General features: G+C 54.7%; 1 protein-coding gene across 4 annotated transcripts in view; it reads left to right on the top strand.

The window, feature by feature from the left end:
* The window catches only part of LOC123025166 (rho guanine nucleotide exchange factor 18-like), a 39,564-nt gene extending 21,112 nt beyond the window's left edge, over window positions 1-18,452 (top strand). For 2 of the 4 annotated variants that reach the window (XM_044433680.1, XM_044433678.1), the window contains 17 exons: window positions 952-1,049; window positions 1,773-1,913; window positions 2,446-2,696; window positions 8,261-8,386; window positions 9,120-9,237; window positions 10,189-10,437; window positions 10,639-10,715; window positions 12,109-12,287; window positions 12,472-12,560; window positions 13,183-13,320; window positions 13,409-13,498; window positions 15,149-15,276; window positions 15,925-15,987; window positions 16,113-16,160; window positions 16,560-16,886; window positions 17,217-17,469; window positions 17,622-18,452. In XM_044433680.1, the coding sequence (XP_044289615.1) occupies window positions 952-1,049; window positions 1,773-1,913; window positions 2,446-2,696; window positions 8,261-8,386; window positions 9,120-9,237; window positions 10,189-10,437; window positions 10,639-10,715; window positions 12,109-12,287; window positions 12,472-12,560; window positions 13,183-13,320; window positions 13,409-13,498; window positions 15,149-15,276; window positions 15,925-15,987; window positions 16,113-16,160; window positions 16,560-16,886; window positions 17,217-17,469; window positions 17,622-17,962 (2,716 nt within the window). In that variant the 3' untranslated portion in view covers window positions 17,963-18,452. The remainder of the gene's footprint in view (window positions 1-951; window positions 1,050-1,772; window positions 1,914-2,445; window positions 2,697-8,260; window positions 8,387-9,119; window positions 9,238-10,188; window positions 10,438-10,638; window positions 10,716-12,108; window positions 12,288-12,471; window positions 12,561-13,182; window positions 13,321-13,408; window positions 13,499-15,148; window positions 15,277-15,924; window positions 15,988-16,112; window positions 16,161-16,559; window positions 16,887-17,216; window positions 17,470-17,621) is intronic. The other 2 variants (XM_044433679.1, XM_044433681.1) reach the window with 2 other exon arrangements.
* Window positions 18,453-18,683: the final 231 nt, after the last annotated feature.

Genomic DNA, 18,683 nt, shown 5'->3' with positions numbered 1-18,683 from the left:
TCAGGGGAACATAGAAAGAGAGCAAGGCGGAAGGAGCCTCCGGGCATCTAGTCTGACCCAGGCTCTGCTCAGAGAAACATAGACACAGAGCGAAGCAGAAGGGGCCTCCAAGGTCATCTAGTCTGACCCCGGCTCCGCTCAGAGAATCATAGACACAGAGCGAAGCACAAGGGAACTCTGGGCCATCTAGTCTGACCCCGGCTCCTCTCAGAGAAACATGGGAACCGAGCAAGGCGGAAGGGGCCTCCGGGCATCTAGTCTGACCCCAGCTCTGCTCAGGGGAACATGGGCACAGAGGGAGGCGGAAGGGGTCTCCGGGCGTTCTAGTCTGACCCCGGCTCTGCCAGAGGAACATGGGAACATAGCGAGGCAGAAGGGGTCTCCGGGCCATCTAGTCAGACCCCGGCTCTGCCAGAGGAACATGGGAACAGAGCGAGGCAGAAGGGGTCCCCGGGCCATCTAGTCTGACCCCAGCTCTGCTCAGGGGAACATAGAAAGAGAGCGAGGCAGAAGGGGCCTCCGGGCCATCTAGTCTGACCCCAGCTCTGCTCAGGGGAACATAGAAAGAGAGCGAGGCAGAAGGGGTCTCCGGGCATCTAGTCTGACCCCAGCTCTGCTCAGGGGAACATGGGCACAGAGGGAGGCGGAAGGGGCCTCCAGGCCATCTAGTCTGACCCCAGCTCTGCTCAGGGGAACATGGGAACAGGGCGAGGCAGAAGGGGCCTCCAAGGTCATCTAGTCTGACCCCGGCTCTGCTCAGGGGAACATGGGAACCGAGCGAGGCGGAAGGGGTCTCCGGGCCATCTAGTCTGACCCCGGCTCCAGCCATAGAAACAGAGCCACTGAGACGCGTCCTGGCAAGGCAGGCTTGCCCTCCATTGTATGCGCAGGCGCCGGCGGCCCCAGGGACAAGCACCGACCCGACCCTCTCGCCCTTCTGCCCCCATCTAGGTTCCCCAGGGTGGACATGGACGACAGCGACGGCCCCTTGCGGGTGAGGCCTGGTGCCGAGGATGCGGCAGCCACGACGGAGTCTATCTTCCTGGAAGGTACTGGGTGCTGGGGGTGCTGGGGCTGCAGTGCTGTGCACGGGGGAGGTTGCGGTACCCATACGCCCCGCTCCCCAGCCGCTCGGGGGGGGGTCCCTGGTGGCTACGGCGTGTCCTGACCTCCCTTCCGTGCTTGCCACGACCGCCCTGCAAGGTAGGCCAGGGACCGGGCGACATGGAGCATGGGACATGTTGCTGGAGGCGGCCACTCTGCCCCTGGAAGCTGCACGGAGGCGACGTCCCCCGGTTTGGACTCGGAGTCCAGAGCCCGCCCCGGGGCGGCCACCCCGACCCAGCAGCCCCAGCCGGCCCGCCACAACCCCCATTGCCCACATGGCTCGGGTGGCAAGGAGAGGCATGCCGCCGGAGCTCAGGATGATGGGAATCCGGCGCGCTCTGCCCATTCTGCCCAGCCCAGGGCTCGCCCCTTGGTCCCCTTCCCCGGCACGGGCCATTCTCACCCAGGGCGGGCAGAAACGGGTCCGCAGAGGTGCAGATTGCAGTTCCCATCATCCTGCTTCTTCGCAGGGCATGCCCCGTGCGGCGGCTCCACGTCAGGGCCCCCAGACTCTGTGTGGGGGAAGCACTGCGAAGCCCCGACAACCCGGGGCAGCCTTTCCCCCGCCGGGAGGGATGGAGGGGGTGGGCAACGCCCCTGGAGGCGGCACGCCCAGCTGGGGCACATGGGTGCATGAGTCACGGACCCCATCTCATCCCCCCCAGATGGCTACCTGTCCGCCCTGTGGAATGAGCTGGAGGCGGACGCGCGGGAATTCAGGGCGCACTCCTGGAGCCTGGCCGTGGAGCAGCAGTACATGGCGAGGCAGGACAAGGAGACGGTCCGGCGGCAGGAGGTCATCTACGGTAGGGCCACCCGGACACCCCTCGGACCCCGTGCCGGGCCCCCCCTGGGACGCCCACGCCGGCCGGGCTGGCACGGAGAAGCTGAGAAACAGAGTGAGGCTTGAGGGGCCTCCGGGCCATCTAGTCTGACCCCGGCTCCGCTCAGAGGAACATGGGAACAGAGGGAGGCGGAAGGGGTCTCCGGGCCATCTAGTCTGACCCCGGCTCTGCTCAGGGGAACATGGGAAAAGAGCGTGGCGGAAGGGGCCTCCGGGCCATCTAGTCTGACCCCAGCTCTGCTCAGGGGAACATGGGAACCGAGTGAGGCGGAAGGGGCTTCTGGGTCATCTAGTCTGACCCTAGCTCTGCTCAGAGGAACATGGGAACAGAGGGAGGCAGAAGCAACCTCCAAGATCATCTAGTCTGACCCCAGTTCTGTTCAGAGGAACATGGGAACCGAGCGAGGCAGAAGGGACCTCCAAGATCATCTAGTCTGACCCCGGCCCCGCTCCGAGCGGCCCCAAAGCTGACGCTCCCTCCCCCTGCCCCGCAGAGCTGATTCGCACCGAGGTGCACCACGTCCGCACCCTGAAGATCCTGCTGAAGGTGTACGCACAGGCCATGCGCGAAGCCCTGCACTTCAGCAGCGCCACCCTGCAGCTTCTCTTCCCCTGCGCTGAGGATCTCCTGGGCCTGCACGAGGAGTTCCTCTCCCAGTTGAAGCTGCGCCGCATGGAGTCCCGTGAGGCTGGCAGCGCCTGCAACTACCTCATCCGCCACATCGGGGACCTCCTCGTCCGGCAGGTGTGTTCCTGTGTGCGTGCAGAGTGCCCATTTGCCCCGGGGCCCATTCGCCCCCGTAGCCCTGGCGGGCACGGGGCTTTCCCTGCAGCGGCTCCCTCCCTCGCTTGGGAGGGACGGGGATGTGGGGTCAGGGGCCCCTCCGGATGCTCTCTGGGTGCACCGCGCGGCCCGGAGCAGCCGCCAGCACAGTGCGGGGACAGCTGGGTTCTCTCGTCGGTCTATTTCACAGATTGATGTACGCATTGATTTATTTTGGCAATTGATGAATTCCTTTTGCACAGTGATCGATTCTGTTCGGAAATTTATTGCTTTATTTAGGAAATTGATTTTGGCAATGTATTGATTTAATTAGGAAATTGATTGATTGATGCAATTCATCAATTGATTTCAGAACTTGATTTATGGATTGATTCATTTTGGCAATTGATCGATTCACTTAGAACATTTATCGATTCCATTAGGATTTTTTTTTATTTATTTAGGAAATTTTTTGATTTAGGAAATTTATCAATTTATTTAGGAAATTAATTTATTTTGGCATGTTCTTGATTTACTTTAGGAAATTTATTTTTTATATAGGAGATCTATTGGTTGATTTATGCAATTTATTGATTTATTTTGGAAATTGATTTATGTATTATTTATTTTGGCAATGTATGGATTTATTTAGGAAATTTATCAATTTATTCAGGAAATTTATCAATTCAGGAAATTTATTGATTCATTTAGGCAGCTTCTCGACCGTCCATCATTGCCTATTTATTTATTTATTTATTTATTTAGGAAACTGGTCTATTTATTTTTTTAGGAAATTTATTTATGTATTTATTTCTTTAGGACATTTATTTATGTGTTTATTTAGGGCATTTATTTATTTATTTATTTATTTATTAATTAAAACATTTCTATGCCTCCCCATTCGCCGAAGCCTCGGGGCGCCTCACAACATAAATTTACCTATTTAGGAATTTATTTCTTAATTTATTTATTCCGGAAATTTCTGGGCCGTCCATCACAGTCGTCTCCAGACGGCATACAGAATATCATAAATTGGAAACCAAATCAATTAACTATGCCCCGAACTTAGCATAAATCCAACATATTTAAAAGAAATTAGAGAAATACATGTACAATTAAAATGGATTGCCTTTAAAATAGCGCTCAAATGTTTATTTATTTATTTATTTAGGAAATTTATAGGCTGTCCATCATGGTCGTCTCCGGACAGCTTACCAAATATTATAAATCCTAAACAAAATAAGACTAGATAGCCCAGAGGCCCTCCTGCCTCGCTCTGTTTCCATGTTCCTCTGAGCAGAGCCGGGGTCAGGCTAGATGACCCAGAGGCCCCTTCCGCCTCCCTCTGTCCCCATGTTCCCCTGAGCGGAGCCGGGGTCAGACTAGATGCCCGGAGGTCCCTTCCGCCTTGCTCTCTTTCTGTGTTCCTCTGAGCGGAGCCGGGGTCAGACTAGATGTCCCAGGAGACCCCTTATGTGAGCATTTATTTATTTACGTGAACATCATTTTAACTAACTAACTTACTTACTTACTTATTTATATATTTGGAGTTTTTGTATGCCGTCCCGTTCGCCTGAGCCTTGGGAACGGCTCCCATACAATAAATAAACCATATAAATAGCACACATAATTAAAGTTATTAATTAAGTGATTAAAGTGTTGAGTTTTCCTGATTTAAACTGGTTAACTTGATTTAAGAACAAGCAAGCTGAAATAGTACGGGGACGATGGCAAGTTTGAGAGAGTTTGGGAACTGTAGTCCTTCCATCATCCACCACTGACGTACAGGTCTAGCAGCACAAGGAGAATCACAAGACCATTTTCAGATGTCTGGCACTACATGCCCCATGTGGTGATTCCGAGTCCCATCATTCCCCTATAGGGTTTTCTCCTGTGCAGTTTTGCATCTGCCAGTGTGCCCCATGCAGCTGGGCTCACTTGCTGAGCTCGCTCTTTTTACCCGCCTGGTGCCGTTGTTACTTGTTTTTCGGCGCCAGGCTGACCTTTTTATTTCAACAATATCTTAATAATTCTTAATATTTTTTATCAGTGTGAACTTCTGCAGTCAGGGGTAATCCGGATTTTATTGAAATGTTATTTTAATTGCTGATTTTATTGATTGATTTTATATTATGCCAGGATGTTTCCAATTTTTTAAGTATTTGTATTGCCATATATTTGTCTTGGAAGCCGCCCTGAGGCTTTGCAAATGGGGCAGCATAGAAGAATTCCAAATAAATAGATAACAAATAAATATATGTATTATTTCTATATTGTTGATTAATTACGCCAAAAGCCGTCCCGAGGCTTCCGCAAATGGGGCGGCAGTCAAAAATGCCAAATTTATTTTAAAGAAAATAAATACATAGATAAATCTATAAAATAAAATTCCAAATTTATTTTATTTTTAAGAAAATAAATATATATATAAATCTATAAAATAACATTCCAAATTTATTTTATCTTTAAGAAAATGAATATATATATATAAAATCTATAAAAGTCTATACATCTATAAAATCTATAAAAGTCTATCTATAAAAATCTATAAAAACCTATAAAATCTAAAAAAATCTATAAAAGAAAATTCCAAATTCATTTTATCTTTAAGAAAATAAATAGATAAATCTGTAAAATAAAATTCCAAATTCATTTTATCTTTAAGAAAATAAATAGATAAATCTATAAAATGAAATTCCAAATTTATTTTATTTTAAAGGAATAAAGATACAAAATATAGTTCCAAATTTATTTTATTTTAAAGGAAATAAATATATATAAAGATATAAAACAATTTTATATAAATTGTATATAAATATATAAAATGTTATAATTTTATGTATTTTATATTTGTATACAATTACATAAATTTTATAATTTCATATAAATATATACAATAAAATCAATAATGCCCGTAGTATGTCGTCCTGGTGGCACCAAGTGGCACTTCCCAGCCCCATTTGCGGGAAAAATGCACAGCAGGCAGTGGCGGTCTAGTGGTTAGAGCCTGGGGCTGGGACTCGGGCGATCTGGTTCGAGGCCCCACCCGGCCAAGGAGGCAACTGGGGGACTCTGGGCCAGCCACAGACTCTCAGCCCAACCCACCTTGCAGGGTGGTTGTTGTGGGGAGAAGATGGAGGAGGAGAAGGATGCAAGCTGCCTTGAGCCCTTGGTAGGAAAAGGCAGGAGATAGATCCAAAAAGAAGACCTTTTTATTCAAGCAATATTTTAATAATCATTAATGTCATTGATGGGTTTTATCCTTCGATAGCCAGGGTGAATACAATATTTTATATTTCATACATTTATATGTGCAATCTATTTATTTATTTGGGATTTTTGTATGCCGTCCCAATTTGCAGAAGCCTCGGGACGGCTTCCGACGTCGTAAATAAATACCTATAAAATGAATACATATAAAATTTGGAAACATCCCAACTCGATATTATTATTGATGGTGTGTTTTCAGTGTTGGAAGCCATCCCAAGGCTTTTGCAACTGGGATGGCATAGAAAAATGCTAAATAAATAATTAAATTAAATTAAATTATAACTAAATAAACAATAAAATAAACAAATAATAAAATAACAAAAATAAATAAACAAAATAATAAAGGAAAAAATAAAATAATAATAATAAATAAATAAAAATAAAATAAAATAAAGCAAAAATGGATATAAATAAATAAATAAAATTTTAAATTAAATTAAATAAATGCACAAGTGGTTGCCCATCCAGCCACCGGCCGGGCCTGTCCGGCTCCGCAGACCCAGCCCCATGCTAGCTGCCCCCCCCAACCCCCCCCCCACTGCCCCCCCAAACATCCCAGCATGTCCCATGTGCCACTCGGCCGAATGGATGTTGTGGTCCTCCATCATTGCCCCGACCGGTATGGTCCTTTCAGCGGTCCTCACCTGTCACAGCCTCACCTGTGGGACCCGTGGGGTCATTTTCACACCAAATATGCAAAAATTAATTTCCTTTTCCTCTCCTCTCGCGGATCCGGGACCCCATGTGCCTGTGCTTCTGTAACCTGCATGTCTGTCTTCCCCAGTCCTGGGTGCGAATCCAGCCATGCAACTTGTTCCAGGCGTGAGAAATCCATGCTGGGTTTTCAGCAGCTACTAACAATTTTTTATTATTATTCATTATAATAAATTTATGTATTTATAATTTATTTCTGCTAGCAAAACAGAAATATTATATCATGCGCTGAGCCAGTTCTCCGAAACTGCAAACTCAGAAATGAGGAAATTTCTGTTTTATTTATTTATCGCCTTTACTTGTTTTTCGGCGCCAGGCGAAGACCTTTTTATTTTGACGATATTGTCAGAATTGTGGTATTTGCGAATTAAATTCCCTGGCTTCCGTGGCAATTCAGAGATTGCTCATATACTGTAGGAAGAGCAGCATTAGAGTCTCTGGTCCGTTCAGACAAGTCCCTGACCGGTGTTTGAGAGAAAGGTGGGGGAATATCCCAGCTCTGCTCAGAGAATCATGGAAACCGAGTGAGGCAGGAGGGGCCTCCGGGCCATCTAGTCTGACCCCGGCTCCAGCCGCTCATTCCACTCCAATTAGATGCCTTTGACAGGCCTTCTAAATTAAGGTTACCTTAAACAGGCCGGCCAAGTGAAGTACACAGAAGGGTTGCATGTGTGAACATACAGGGGTAGCGAGGCATGCGGGCAAGTCCATAAAACACCTTGACAGTCTCCCGCTAATGGAGTGGGGTCGCCTGCTCTTCACCGCCGGTCCCCGAGGCATCTTTTGATGTGTTCATGGCATGGCAGTCAGGAAGGATGGTAACAATTGCTTTTCTGCGTACACCAGCATTTCATTTCATTTCATTTCATTTCATTTCATTTCATTTCATTTCATTTCAATTCAATTCAATTCAATTCAATTCAATTCAATTTTTTTATTTTATTTTATTTTATTTTATTTTATTTTATTTTATTTGACTTATCTTGATTTGAGTTTAGTTTAGTTTAGTTGGTTTAATTTGATTTGATATATTTGATTTGATTTTAGTTTATTTGATTTATTATATTGGATTAGATTTGATTTTAGTTTATTTGATTTCATTTGATTTATTATATTTATATTATATTTGATTTGATTTGATTTTAGTTTATTTGATTTCATTTGATTTATTATATTATTTTTGGTTTGATTTGATTGATTTGATTTGATTTATTATATTATATTTGATTTTAGTTTATTTGATTTCATTTGATTTATTATATTTATATTATATTTGATTTGATTTTAGTTTATTTGGTTTGATTTGATTTGATTTATTATATTTATATTATATTTGATTTGATTTGATTTATTATATTTGATTTTAGTTTATTTGATTTCATTTGATTTCATTTGATTTATTATATTTCATTTCATTTCATTTCATTTTCCCCATTCATCTCGCCCACATCCCTTTGGGCCCCGGGGATGCTTGGAAGTGTACTCCCCTCCCCAAGCCTGCCCCCAGCTCTTCCCCTTGCCCCTCCAGCTCAGGCCCTGCTTTTTCTGTGCCCCCACCCTAGTTTTCCGGTGAGACGGGCAACTGCCTGAAGGAGAAGTATGGCGTCTTCTGCAGCCGCTACGCCGAGGCCGTCGGGTACTACAAGGAGCTGCTGCAGCGGAACAAGAAGTTCCAGGACCTGATGAAGGTAAGAGCGGCACCGGCTCTTCCCTTCCGCCTGCTGCAGCGTTTGGCTTTGGTGCCTTTGCTTCCCTGTTTTGCTGCTGCAAGCTTTTCCTGCCCGGAATTGTCTTCCTGCAAGCTTTTCCTGCCTGGAATTGTCTTCCTGCAAGCTTTTCCTGCCCGAAATTGCTTTCCTGCAAGCTTTTCCTGCCTGAAATTGTCTTCCTGCAAGGTTTCTTCCCCCTTCCTGCAAGCTTTTCCTGCCCGGAATTGTTTTCCTGCAAGGTTTTTTTCCCCTCTTCCTGAATGCTTTTCCTGCCCGGAATTGTCTTCCTGCAAGCTTTTCCTGCCCGAAATTGCTTTCCTGCAAGCTTTTCCTACCTGAAATTGTCTTCCTGCTAGGTTTTTTCCCCCTTCCTGCAAGCTTTTCCTGCCTGAAATTGTCTTCCTGCAAGGTTTTTTCCCCCTTCCTGCAAGCTTTTCCTGCCTGAAATTGTCTTCCTGCAAGGTTTTTTCCCCCTTCCTGCAAATTTTCCCTGCCTGAAATTGTCTTCCTGCAAGCTTTTTCCCCTTCCTGCAAGCTTTTCCTGCCTCCAATTTCTTTCCTGCCAGCTCCTCCTCCCTCCCTGCTAGCTTTTCCTGCATTCAGTGGCTTTCCAGCCCGCTTTTCCCCTGCCCCAAATCGGCGACAATGGTGGGGGGGGGGTCATCAGCCGCCAGAGCGGCAGCTCACCCGCCATTTCCTGTGCCTTTCCCAGAAGCTCAGCAATGCCACCATTGTGCGGCGGCTCGGGGTGCAAGAGTGCATCCTCCTGGTGACCCAGCGCATCATGAAGTACCCTGTCCTGGTGGAGCGCGTCCTCCAGAACACAGAAGGTGTGGGCCCATCCTCCCCGGCTCCCCCCGGCCCAGCATCCCCTGCCCCCGGGGGCAGGGGCCACCTCCGGGTCTCGTGGATGCTCCGAGGGTTGTGAGGGTGGTCGCTGCCGGGCGCGAAGTCCTGTCCGGCCCATGGGGCACGTTCCTCCAGGCCCTGCCGTCCCCCACCAGCCCCGGAGGCCACCCAGCCCCTCGCCCACCGCCCCAGGGACCCCGTCCAGCCGCCTCCTCCTCTGCCAGCCCTGCGTCTTTTGCCCCGATTCGTTCCCAGCATCCCCAGGGAGCCCTTCCTCCTCATTAGGTGGCCAAAGGATCTGAGCTTCAGCTTCAGGATCCAGCCTTCTAAGGAGCAGTCAGGGTTGAACTCCTCCAAGATCTAAGACTGGCCGGTAGGATCTCCACGGAGGTCCATCTTCAGATCTGGCCTTCTAGAGAGCAGTCGGGGTTGATCTCCTCCAAGATCTCAGACTGGCCGGTAGGATCTCCACGGAGGTCCATCTTCAGATCTGGCCTTCTAGAGAGCAGTCGGGGTTGATCTCCTCCAAGATCTCAGACTGGCTGGTAGGATCTCCACGGAGGTCCATCTTCAGATCTGGCCTTCTAGAGAGCAGCTGGGGTTGATCTCCTCCAAGATCTAAGACTGGCTGGTAGGATCTCCACTGAGGTCCATCTTCAGATCTGGCCTTCTAGAGAGCAGTCGGGGTTGATCTCCTCCAAGATCTCAGACTGGCTGGTTGGATCTCCACTGATCAACCCCGACTGTTCTCTAGAAGGCCAGATCTGAAGATGGAGCTCAATGGTGGGGGCTGGTGGGGGACGGCAGGGCCTGGAGGAGCGTGGCCCATAGGGCCGCCGTGGGTCGGACGGGCTCCCCAGCACCACAGGCCCCGTCTGCGGAGGCTGCGCCCCCCTCACCGCCCCCCGCGGGCCCCGGCTTCCTTCCTGCAGCCGGCACGCCGGAGCACGCAGAGCTGACGCGGGCCCTGGCCCTCATCAAGGAGGCCATCACGGCCGTAGACTCCGAGGTCAGCGAGGCTGAGAAGGGGCAGCGGCTGCGGGACATCTTGGCCCGCATGGACCTGCGGCCCCCCGGCAAGGGGCGGAACGGGCAGCCTTTCCCCAAGGAGGAGCTCGCACGGCGCCGGCTGCTCCTGGACGGCACCCTCTTCCTGAAGGCCTCCTCCGGGCGCTTGAAGGGTGAGCGGGAGTGGACTACGGGGCCCAGCAGCCACTGGGGGCGGGGGCGCCCCTGGGGTCCCTCCCCATGGCCGGCCCCTTGGGGCGGGGCGGGGCACCCTTCCCGGAGGACTGCTGGGGGCGTGGGGGGGAAGGGGGAGCGGGCGCGGACTCCGGGGCCCAGCTGCCACTGACCAGCCTCCCCCACCACCCGTCCCGCAGAGGTGCTGGCCGTGCTCCTGAGCGATGTCCTGCTGCTGCTCCAGGAGAAGGACCAGAAGTACAGCTTTGCCAACGTGGTGGGTGTCCGCGGGGGCCGTGGATGATGGGTCTGGCCGAGCCCTCCAGCCAAGGGGGCGCCTGAGCCCACCGAGAAAGTCATACGTTGACAAAGATGTGTTGGTTTAATATAATAATAATAATAACAACACCACCAATAATATTAATATTGATGATAATATTGATAATAATGTTAATATTAATATTAATTTTGATAATACTATTCATTTTGAAAATATTAATTTTGATATTTATAATAATAATATTGGTAATAGTATTCATTTTGATAATATTGATAATAGTATTCATTTTGATAATATTGCTAGTAATATTAATTTTGATAATATCAATTTTGATAATATCAATTTTGATAATATCAATGGTATTCATTTTGATAATATCAATTTTGATAATATCGATAATATACATTTTGATAATATTGATAATATTACTTTTGATAATAATATAATCGTACTGTTACATTACTGCAGAGCATCACTGATTTATCAAGAAGTTTTAAATATTATTAAAAAAGAATAATCTTAAAAAGCTTCCTCTTGTAAATATTATATTTAATGATTATTTCATCACAATAATAGCAGTAGTATTAAATATAATATTGTTGCATTTGATAATATTAATATTGATGTTCACTATATTAAACGAACCATATTCATATTCTAATATTAAGTCAACACATCTTGTTAATTTAGCCATCATTTTAGCAGTATTAAAAATCATAATATTATTGAAAGGCTTCCTATTATAACAATTATTATATTCTATAATGTTGATAATTTTATTTAATAGAGTGTTGTATTTCTTCTTAGGAGCGATGTTGCTAAATCAATAATTATTGTTATATTATTAAATTAAAATTATATATGTTTATATCGTATACATACATATACACACACATATATCGATATATATAGATATACGTATTTTTACATATATATGCACACATATATTTTTATATACGTATATATTTATATATCTACACACACACAAACACACATGCCCCTACAAACATACTTTTTAGTATTGTTAAGAATTAATAATACCATTATTAAACAGCTTCCTCTGACCCAGGACCCTCCCACCGTTCCAGCGCACAAACGCGCAACACACAAATCCACAATGCCCAAACGCACAACACACAATCCCGCAATGTTCAAACACACAACACACAAACTTGCAACGTCCAAACGAGCTACACACAAACCCGCAGCACACAAACCCCCAACGCCCAAACCTGCAACATCCAGAGAGGGACCCCGTGCCCCCGGCCCGGTCCCACCAGCCCAGGGGCCATGTCACCCCCCGCCCAGCGCCGCCCTGGCCGCCGCCGCCACCCCCCATCCAGGGGGGGGGTCTGGCCGGCCGGGGATGATGGGCCCCGCCTCCCTGCAGGACGGCAAGGCCCCCGTCGTCCCACTGCAGGGGCTGATCGCCCGGGAGGCGGCCAACGACGACCGGGGCCTCTTCCTCATCGGCGCCTCCGCCCGGGGCCACGAGATGTACGAGCTGCTGGCCGGCAGCCGGGAGGAGCGGCATGCGTGGATGGGGGCCCTCCAGCGGGCCACCGCAGGGTGAGTGGCTGGGGCCCGGGCTCGAGTCGCTGCCGGCATCCACGGAGGGGCCGCCCACAGGAAGGCCCTGCAGGTCGGGGGCCCCGCTCTCCGACCACCGGCCTCGCTAGCAGGGGGGCCCCGCGCGGGCAGGCCCCGCGGGTGGGGGGCCCGACGTGGGGGGCTCACCCCCCTCTCCCCGCAGCTGCCCCGACGAGGAGTGCCCGGACTCCAGGCTGGAGGAGGAGCGGCGGCAGGCCGAAGCACGGGCGGCGAAGCTGCAGGAGTGCCGAGGTAGGGCCGCCGGCCCCGGGGCGCCCGTGGCGGCTCCCCACGGCCTGGGGGCAGCGGGGCAGCTGGAGCAGCCCCTTCCTCCAGCAGGCAGGGGAGAGGAGGATGGCGGGCTTCCTCCATCCAGCGAGGAAGGGGAAGGGGGAGGGCCTCCTTCCTCCATCCCGTGAGGAAGAGGAGGGCCTCCTTTCTCCATCCAGCGAGGAAGAGGAAGAGGGGGAGGGCCTCCTTCCTCCATCCCGTGAGGAAGAGGAGGGCCAGCTTCATCCAGCGAGGAAGAGGAAGACCGGGAGGGCCTCCTTCCTGCATCCCATGACGAAGAGGAGGGCCTCCTTCCTCCATCCAACGAGGAAGAGGAAGAGGGGGAGGGCCTCCTTCCTCCATCCCGTGAGGAAGAGGAGGGTCTCTGTCCTTCATCCCCTGAGGGAGAGGAAGGGGGGGCCTTCATCCTCTATCCCATGAGGAAGAAGGGGAGGGCCTCCTTCCTCCATCCAGCGAGGAAGGGGGGGCCTCCTTCCTCCGTCCGGCCAGGGGGAGGAGGAGGAGGAAGGGCCCCCCGCAAGCCCCGCCCCTCCCCGGGGGTGGGCGGGGCCTCCCCCACTCAGCCCCCCCCCTCGCCCCCCAGATCGCCTGGGCCGCCAGGACGCCCTGATCCTGCAGCTGCTGGGCGAGAAGCGCCAGACCTACCAGCAGATGGCGGCGCTGAGCGGGGCCGGGGGGCCCCCCCGGCCCCAGGTCCTCCTGTGCCGGGCCCTGGAGGAAGGTGTGTGGCACCACGGGGGGGTGGGGGGGGCGGCCCTGCTCCCGCCAGCCCCCGCTGACTGCCTCCTCCTTCTCCTCTTCCTCACCAGCCGAGGGGCTGCAACGCCTGCTGCTGGCCCTCCCCCGCCGGGAGGACGGCTGCGGGGCCTTTGGGGCCGGCGTCGTGGAGCAGGCCGGAGGTAAGTCTGGGGGGCAGGGGGCCCATAGGGGGCCGTTTGCCAGGTGGGGCAGTTTGGGGCGAAATTTGTTGGGGTTGGGGTTCAGCTTAGGGGTGGAGGTTAGGGGTTTGGGTTCGGATTTAGGACCGGGGTTAAGGTTATGGGTTCGGGTTAGGGGTCAGGGTCTATGTTTAGGGGTACGGTTTGGGTCAGTCGGGGTAGGGTTGGGGGTTTGGGTTTAGGACTAGGTGTTAAGGTTATGGGGTTGGGTTTAGGGTTAGGTGTCAGGGTCATGGGTTGAGGTCAGAGTTGGGGGTTGGGATTAGGGTTGGGGGTTTGGGTTTAGGACTAGGGGTTAAGGTTATGGGGTAGGGGTTAGGGGTTAGGGTTAAGGTCATGGGTTGGGGTCAGGGTTGAGGTTTGGGTTTAGAGTTAGGGGTAAGAGTCTATTTTTAGGGGTATGGGTAGGGTCAGTTGGGGTAGGTTTGGGGTTAGGGGTTTGGGTTTAGCACTAGGGGTTAAGGTTATGGGGTTGGGTTTAGGGTTAGGGGTCAAGAGATGGGGTTTGGGTTTAGGGTTATGGTTAGGATTTGGGTTTGGGTTTAGGGCCAGGGTCTGTGTTTAGGGTTAGGGTTTAAGGTTGGGTGTTGGGGTTGGGGTGAGGGGTTATGGGTTCAGGTTGGGTGTTAAGGGTTTACAATTAGGGTTTAAGGTTATGGGTCAGGATCTGTGTTTAGGCATACAGTCAGGGTCAGGGTCATGGGTGGGGTTTTAGGGTTAGGGTTTGGGGTCAAGGTTGGGGATTAGGGTTGGGGTGAGGGATTATGGTTATAGGTTCGGTTTAGGGGTCAGGGTCTATGTTTAGGGGTACGGTTTGGGTCAGTCGGGGTAGGGTTGGGGGTTTGGGTTTAGGACTAGGTGTTAAGGTTATGGGGTTGGGTTTAGGGTTAGGTGTCAGGGTCATGGGTTGAGGTCAGAGTTGGGGGTTGGGATTAGGGTTGGGGGTTTGGGTTTAGGACTAGGGGTTAAGGTTATGGGGTAGGGGTTAGGGGTTAGGGTTAAGGTCATGGGTTGGGGTCAGGGTTGAGGTTTGGGTTTAGAGTTAGGGGTAAGAGTCTATTTTTAGGGGTATGGGTAGGGTCAGTTGGGGTAGGTTTGGGGTTAGGGGTTTGGGTTTAGCACTAGGGGTTAAGGTTATGGGGTTGGGTTTAGGGTTAGGGGTCAAGAGATGGGGTTTGGGTTTAGGGTTATGGTTAGGATTTGGGTTTGGGTTTAGGGCCAGGGTCTGTGTTTAGGGTTAGGGTTTAAGGTTGGGTGTTGGGGTTGGGGTGAGGGGTTATGGGTTCAGGTTGGGTGTTAAGGGTTTACAATTAGGGTTTAAGGTTATGGGTCAGGATCTGTGTTTAGGCATACAGTCAGGGTCAGGGTCATGGGTGGGGTTTTAGGGTTAGGGTTTGGGGTCAAGGTTGGGGATTAGGGTTGGGGTGAGGGATTATGGTTATAGGTTCGGTTTAGGGGTCAGGGTCATGGGTTGGGGTTTGGGTTCGGATGCCGGCCCCTTGCAGGGGGTGCGCAGTCCTCCCTCAACAGGGACACCCCGAAGGGCGCCTTTACCCCCCCCGGCTGAGGGTGGCCGCATCCCCGGGCCCATGTGCCACTGCTCTCTTGCAGCCAGAAGCTTCAAGAAGGCCTTCAGTGGAGACCCCCTGCTGTGGGAGCACCAGGGCTCCACCGCCGACTCAGAGGCATCTGACCCGGAGCTGCCCCCGGCCGGGGAGCATGGGTTGCCGCCCGACCCGGTAGGGTGTCCCTGGGGGGTCCCCAGCCGCCTGGGGGGGCGTGGGACTGGCCAGGATGGGGCCGCCCCCCCCCCCCATCCGCTGCAAGGATGTGCCTCCGTCACGTGCCGAGCCCGCCGCGGTCTCCATGAGGGCCGGCGGCTTGCTCAGTTCTCTTTTAGAAAGACGCTTGCGGCTCTGCACTGGTGCAGGACCTGCCTCCGTTCTCCGGGGCTCCCCCTGGCCTCTGCAGGTTGTGGGGATGGGAACGGGGGGCCGGTTTGGGGATGCACCCACTCCCTACGCCCCTGGGCCGGGAAGCTTGCCGGAGCCGGGCTTTTTCCAGGGCTGCTGGGAGGGCAGAGGGAAAGGGGCCCCTGGTCCTGGCCCCCAGTCCTGACCTCCAGCCCCTGGTGCCTGGCTTCTGGCCCCTTGGCTCCTGGCCCCGGCTCCTGACCCCCGGCTTCTGACCCCGGCCACTGGCTCCTGTTCCCCGGCTCCTGACCCCTGGCTCCTAGCACCCAGCCCCTGGCCCTTGGCTCCAGACCCCCAGCTCCTGGCTGCTGACCCGGCCCCCCGGGCGGGGCTCTTGTGAGGAAGGGGGGGCAACCCCTTTTGACCGGCTGGGGCAGGAACAGGGGGTCTCACCCCCTCCCTACTTCCCTGCAGAGCGATGGCCCCAGCCCGGAGCAGACCAGCAGCCCCCAGGCCTCCCTGGACGTGGAGCCCGAGGTAAGCGCCCCCCTTCCACTCCCTGCCCCCCCTCAGCTGCACGGGGCGTGGGGCAGGGTCCTCGGGCCGGGGGGGGGGGCCGGGCGCAGTGGGGCATGTGGCGCCTGACCCGGGTCTCCCCACAGCTTGTCCCGAGGGTCCAGATAATCCTGGAGTTGCTGCTGAGCCTGCAGGTGAGGCGCCCCGTCCGCTTCCAGTGTGGGGGGAGGTGGGGAGTCAGCCCCACACGCCCCTGGGCAGCCGGCCCCGAACGTGCCTGGGGGTGGGGGTGGGGGGCTGGGGGGCAAGGATGGTCCTGCCCGGAGCCCCACACCTCAACCGGGCCAGCCCCCCCTTCCGCTCCAGGGGCCCCTTCCAGCAGAGGAGGGGGGCTTGTGGGGCAGGTGGGGGGCAGCCCCACACGCCCGTTCCCGGCTGGAGCCCAGCATGCTGGGGGCGCTCTGCCCCCCGGGATGGGGGACACGGCTGGGCCCGCCTCCAGCAGGGGTCGGCTTGTGGGGCACGTGTGGGGCAGCCCCACGCCCCCGTCCCGGCCGGAGCCCAACCTGCCGCCCGCCCTCCCGCCCCCCCAGGCCGCGCTCTCCCAGGAGGACAGCCGCCTGCAGCTGCAGCGCTGCGCCCTGGCAGACCGCGAGCTGCTGCTCCGGCAGCAGCAGGAGCGCCAGCTGCGGGCCCTGGAGGAGGCCGAGGCGCAGCGGCGGCGGGAGGAGGCGGCGGCGCGGGGGATGATGGAGCGCGTAGTGCGGGAGCGCGAGGAGCTGGAGCAGCGCCGCGAGGCATACCAGCGGGACCTGGAGCGGCTGCGCGAGGCCCAGCGGGCTGTGGAGAGGGAGCGCGGGCGGCTGGAGGAGCTGGGCCGCACCCGGGGGGTCCGGGGGCCCAGCCCCGCCGTGGGGCAGGTGAGTGGCTGGAACAGGGGCCCCGGAGTTCCTGGCAGGCGTCTCCTGCATGCAGAGCGGGGGCTCGTTGGGTGGGGGTGGCCCCCGGATTCCCAGCATGCTTTGCAAGAGCTCAAGGGTCCCTCCTGCATGGCCAGAGGGGTCTTAGCAGCTGCAGTTTGGGCCCCGGAGATCCCAGCAGGTGCCCCCTGCATGCAGAGCGGGGCCTCACCAGCCGGAAGGTAACCCCCAGAACTCCCAGCATGCCTTGCGTCTGCCCCGGGGCCCCTTCTGCGGGGCCTCACGGGCCTGAAGGTGGCCCCTGTCCCCAGCGCCTTCCTCTCTCCCCAGGCACCCAGCCCGGGCCCTTTGGCCGGCTTCGACAGGGACAGTCCGGAGAGGGCCGTACCAGCCGGCACCCTCTGCGCACGGGCCAGCATCTGCGGCCCGGACGGGGCCAGGGCGGTGGCGGCCCCCAAGGGCGAGGTGCCCATCCAGCTGCTGAGCGCCACCAACCAGCTGCAGGCCGGGGTGGCCGTCCAGCAGCAGATCCCCACCAAGCTGGCCGCCTCCACCCGGGAGAAGGGTGGCCGCAGTGGCAGGGGTGAGTCCCGGGCCACCCGGCCCCCAGGCGGGGGTCCTTGAAGCCCCTCCCCTGGGACCCACAAGGGGCGGCCCCTGGGGGACCCACCCCGGGGGGCCGGGGGCGGCTCCCTACTCCCGGCCGAGTCCTCACTGGAGCGTTCCTCTCCACAGCCGCGGCTGAGCCAAAGCAGTCCCCCCCGACCCGGCGGGCCAGCAAGGAGGACCCCCAGCCCCGTGGCCGGGCTCCCACCGGGCCACCCGGTCCGGAGGCAGCCACGCCACCAGGTAGGTCGGGCAGCAAGGCTCACGCCAGGCAGCCGGCCCGGCCCGCCCCGCAGCTGACTCTCCTTCTCTCTCCCGTCCCCACAGAAGCTCCCGCCGCCGCCACCGAGAGCGGCCACCCCGACGCGGCGGCCCCGCCCAGCAGCCCCCCTGGGCCCTGGGCCACCCAGGCCCATGCTCCTGAGCCCGCCCTGGGGGACGCCGCCAACGAGGCCGTGATCTTCCTCTGAGCGGCGCCGCAGAAGGACGGAGGACCCGCGGCCTGTGCCAAGTGGCTCGTCCGGCCACCATGGGGGGAGCAGTCCTCGCCACTGGGTGTCTCCCTGGGGGTCCCTGAGCGGCAGCGGCTCCTCCGACGGGGCTGCCTCCACAAAGTCCATGCGCCACGGCCCAGGACGACTGCAGGGCCTCGTCCTCCATGCCTGTGCCCATGTGCCAGAGCCTCTCCGGACAAGGCAGTTTCCTCCTCCAGCCCCCCCCGGGGCAACGGGGGGCTTCTCTCCCGCCAAAGACCCCGCTCCCCCCACCACCCACCCGGGGGTGGCCGGCCCAGCAGCATGGGCCACAGAGCCCTGCCTGCTGGGCCGGGAGCGCCTCCCCCCACCAGCCATGCCAGGTGCCAAAACAGCCTTACAGGAACACCAAACTTTAGAAACATGGGAACAGAGCGAGGCAGAAGGGGGTTCCGGGGTCATATAGTCTGACCCCGGCTCTGCTCAGAGGAACATAGAAACAGAGCGAGGCAGAAGGGACCTCTGGGCCATCTAGTCTGACCCCGGCTCTGCTCAGGGGAACAAGGGAACAGAGCGAGGCAGAAGGGGTCTCCAGGCCATCTAGTCTGACCCCGGCTCTGCTCAGAGGAACATGGGAACAGAATGAGGCAGAAGGGGTCTCCGGGCCATCTAGTCTGACCCCGGCTCTCCTCAGGGGAACATGGGAAAAGAGCGCGGC

The sequence above is a fragment of the Varanus komodoensis genome, unplaced genomic scaffold (genome assembly GCF_004798865.1).
Source record: "Varanus komodoensis strain SLA01 unplaced genomic scaffold, ASM479886v1 scaffold26, whole genome shotgun sequence".
Taxonomy (NCBI): Eukaryota; Metazoa; Chordata; class Lepidosauria; order Squamata; family Varanidae; genus Varanus; species Varanus komodoensis.
Note: the sequence above shows the minus strand (reverse complement) of the source record. Positions and strands in the feature narration are given on the sequence as shown.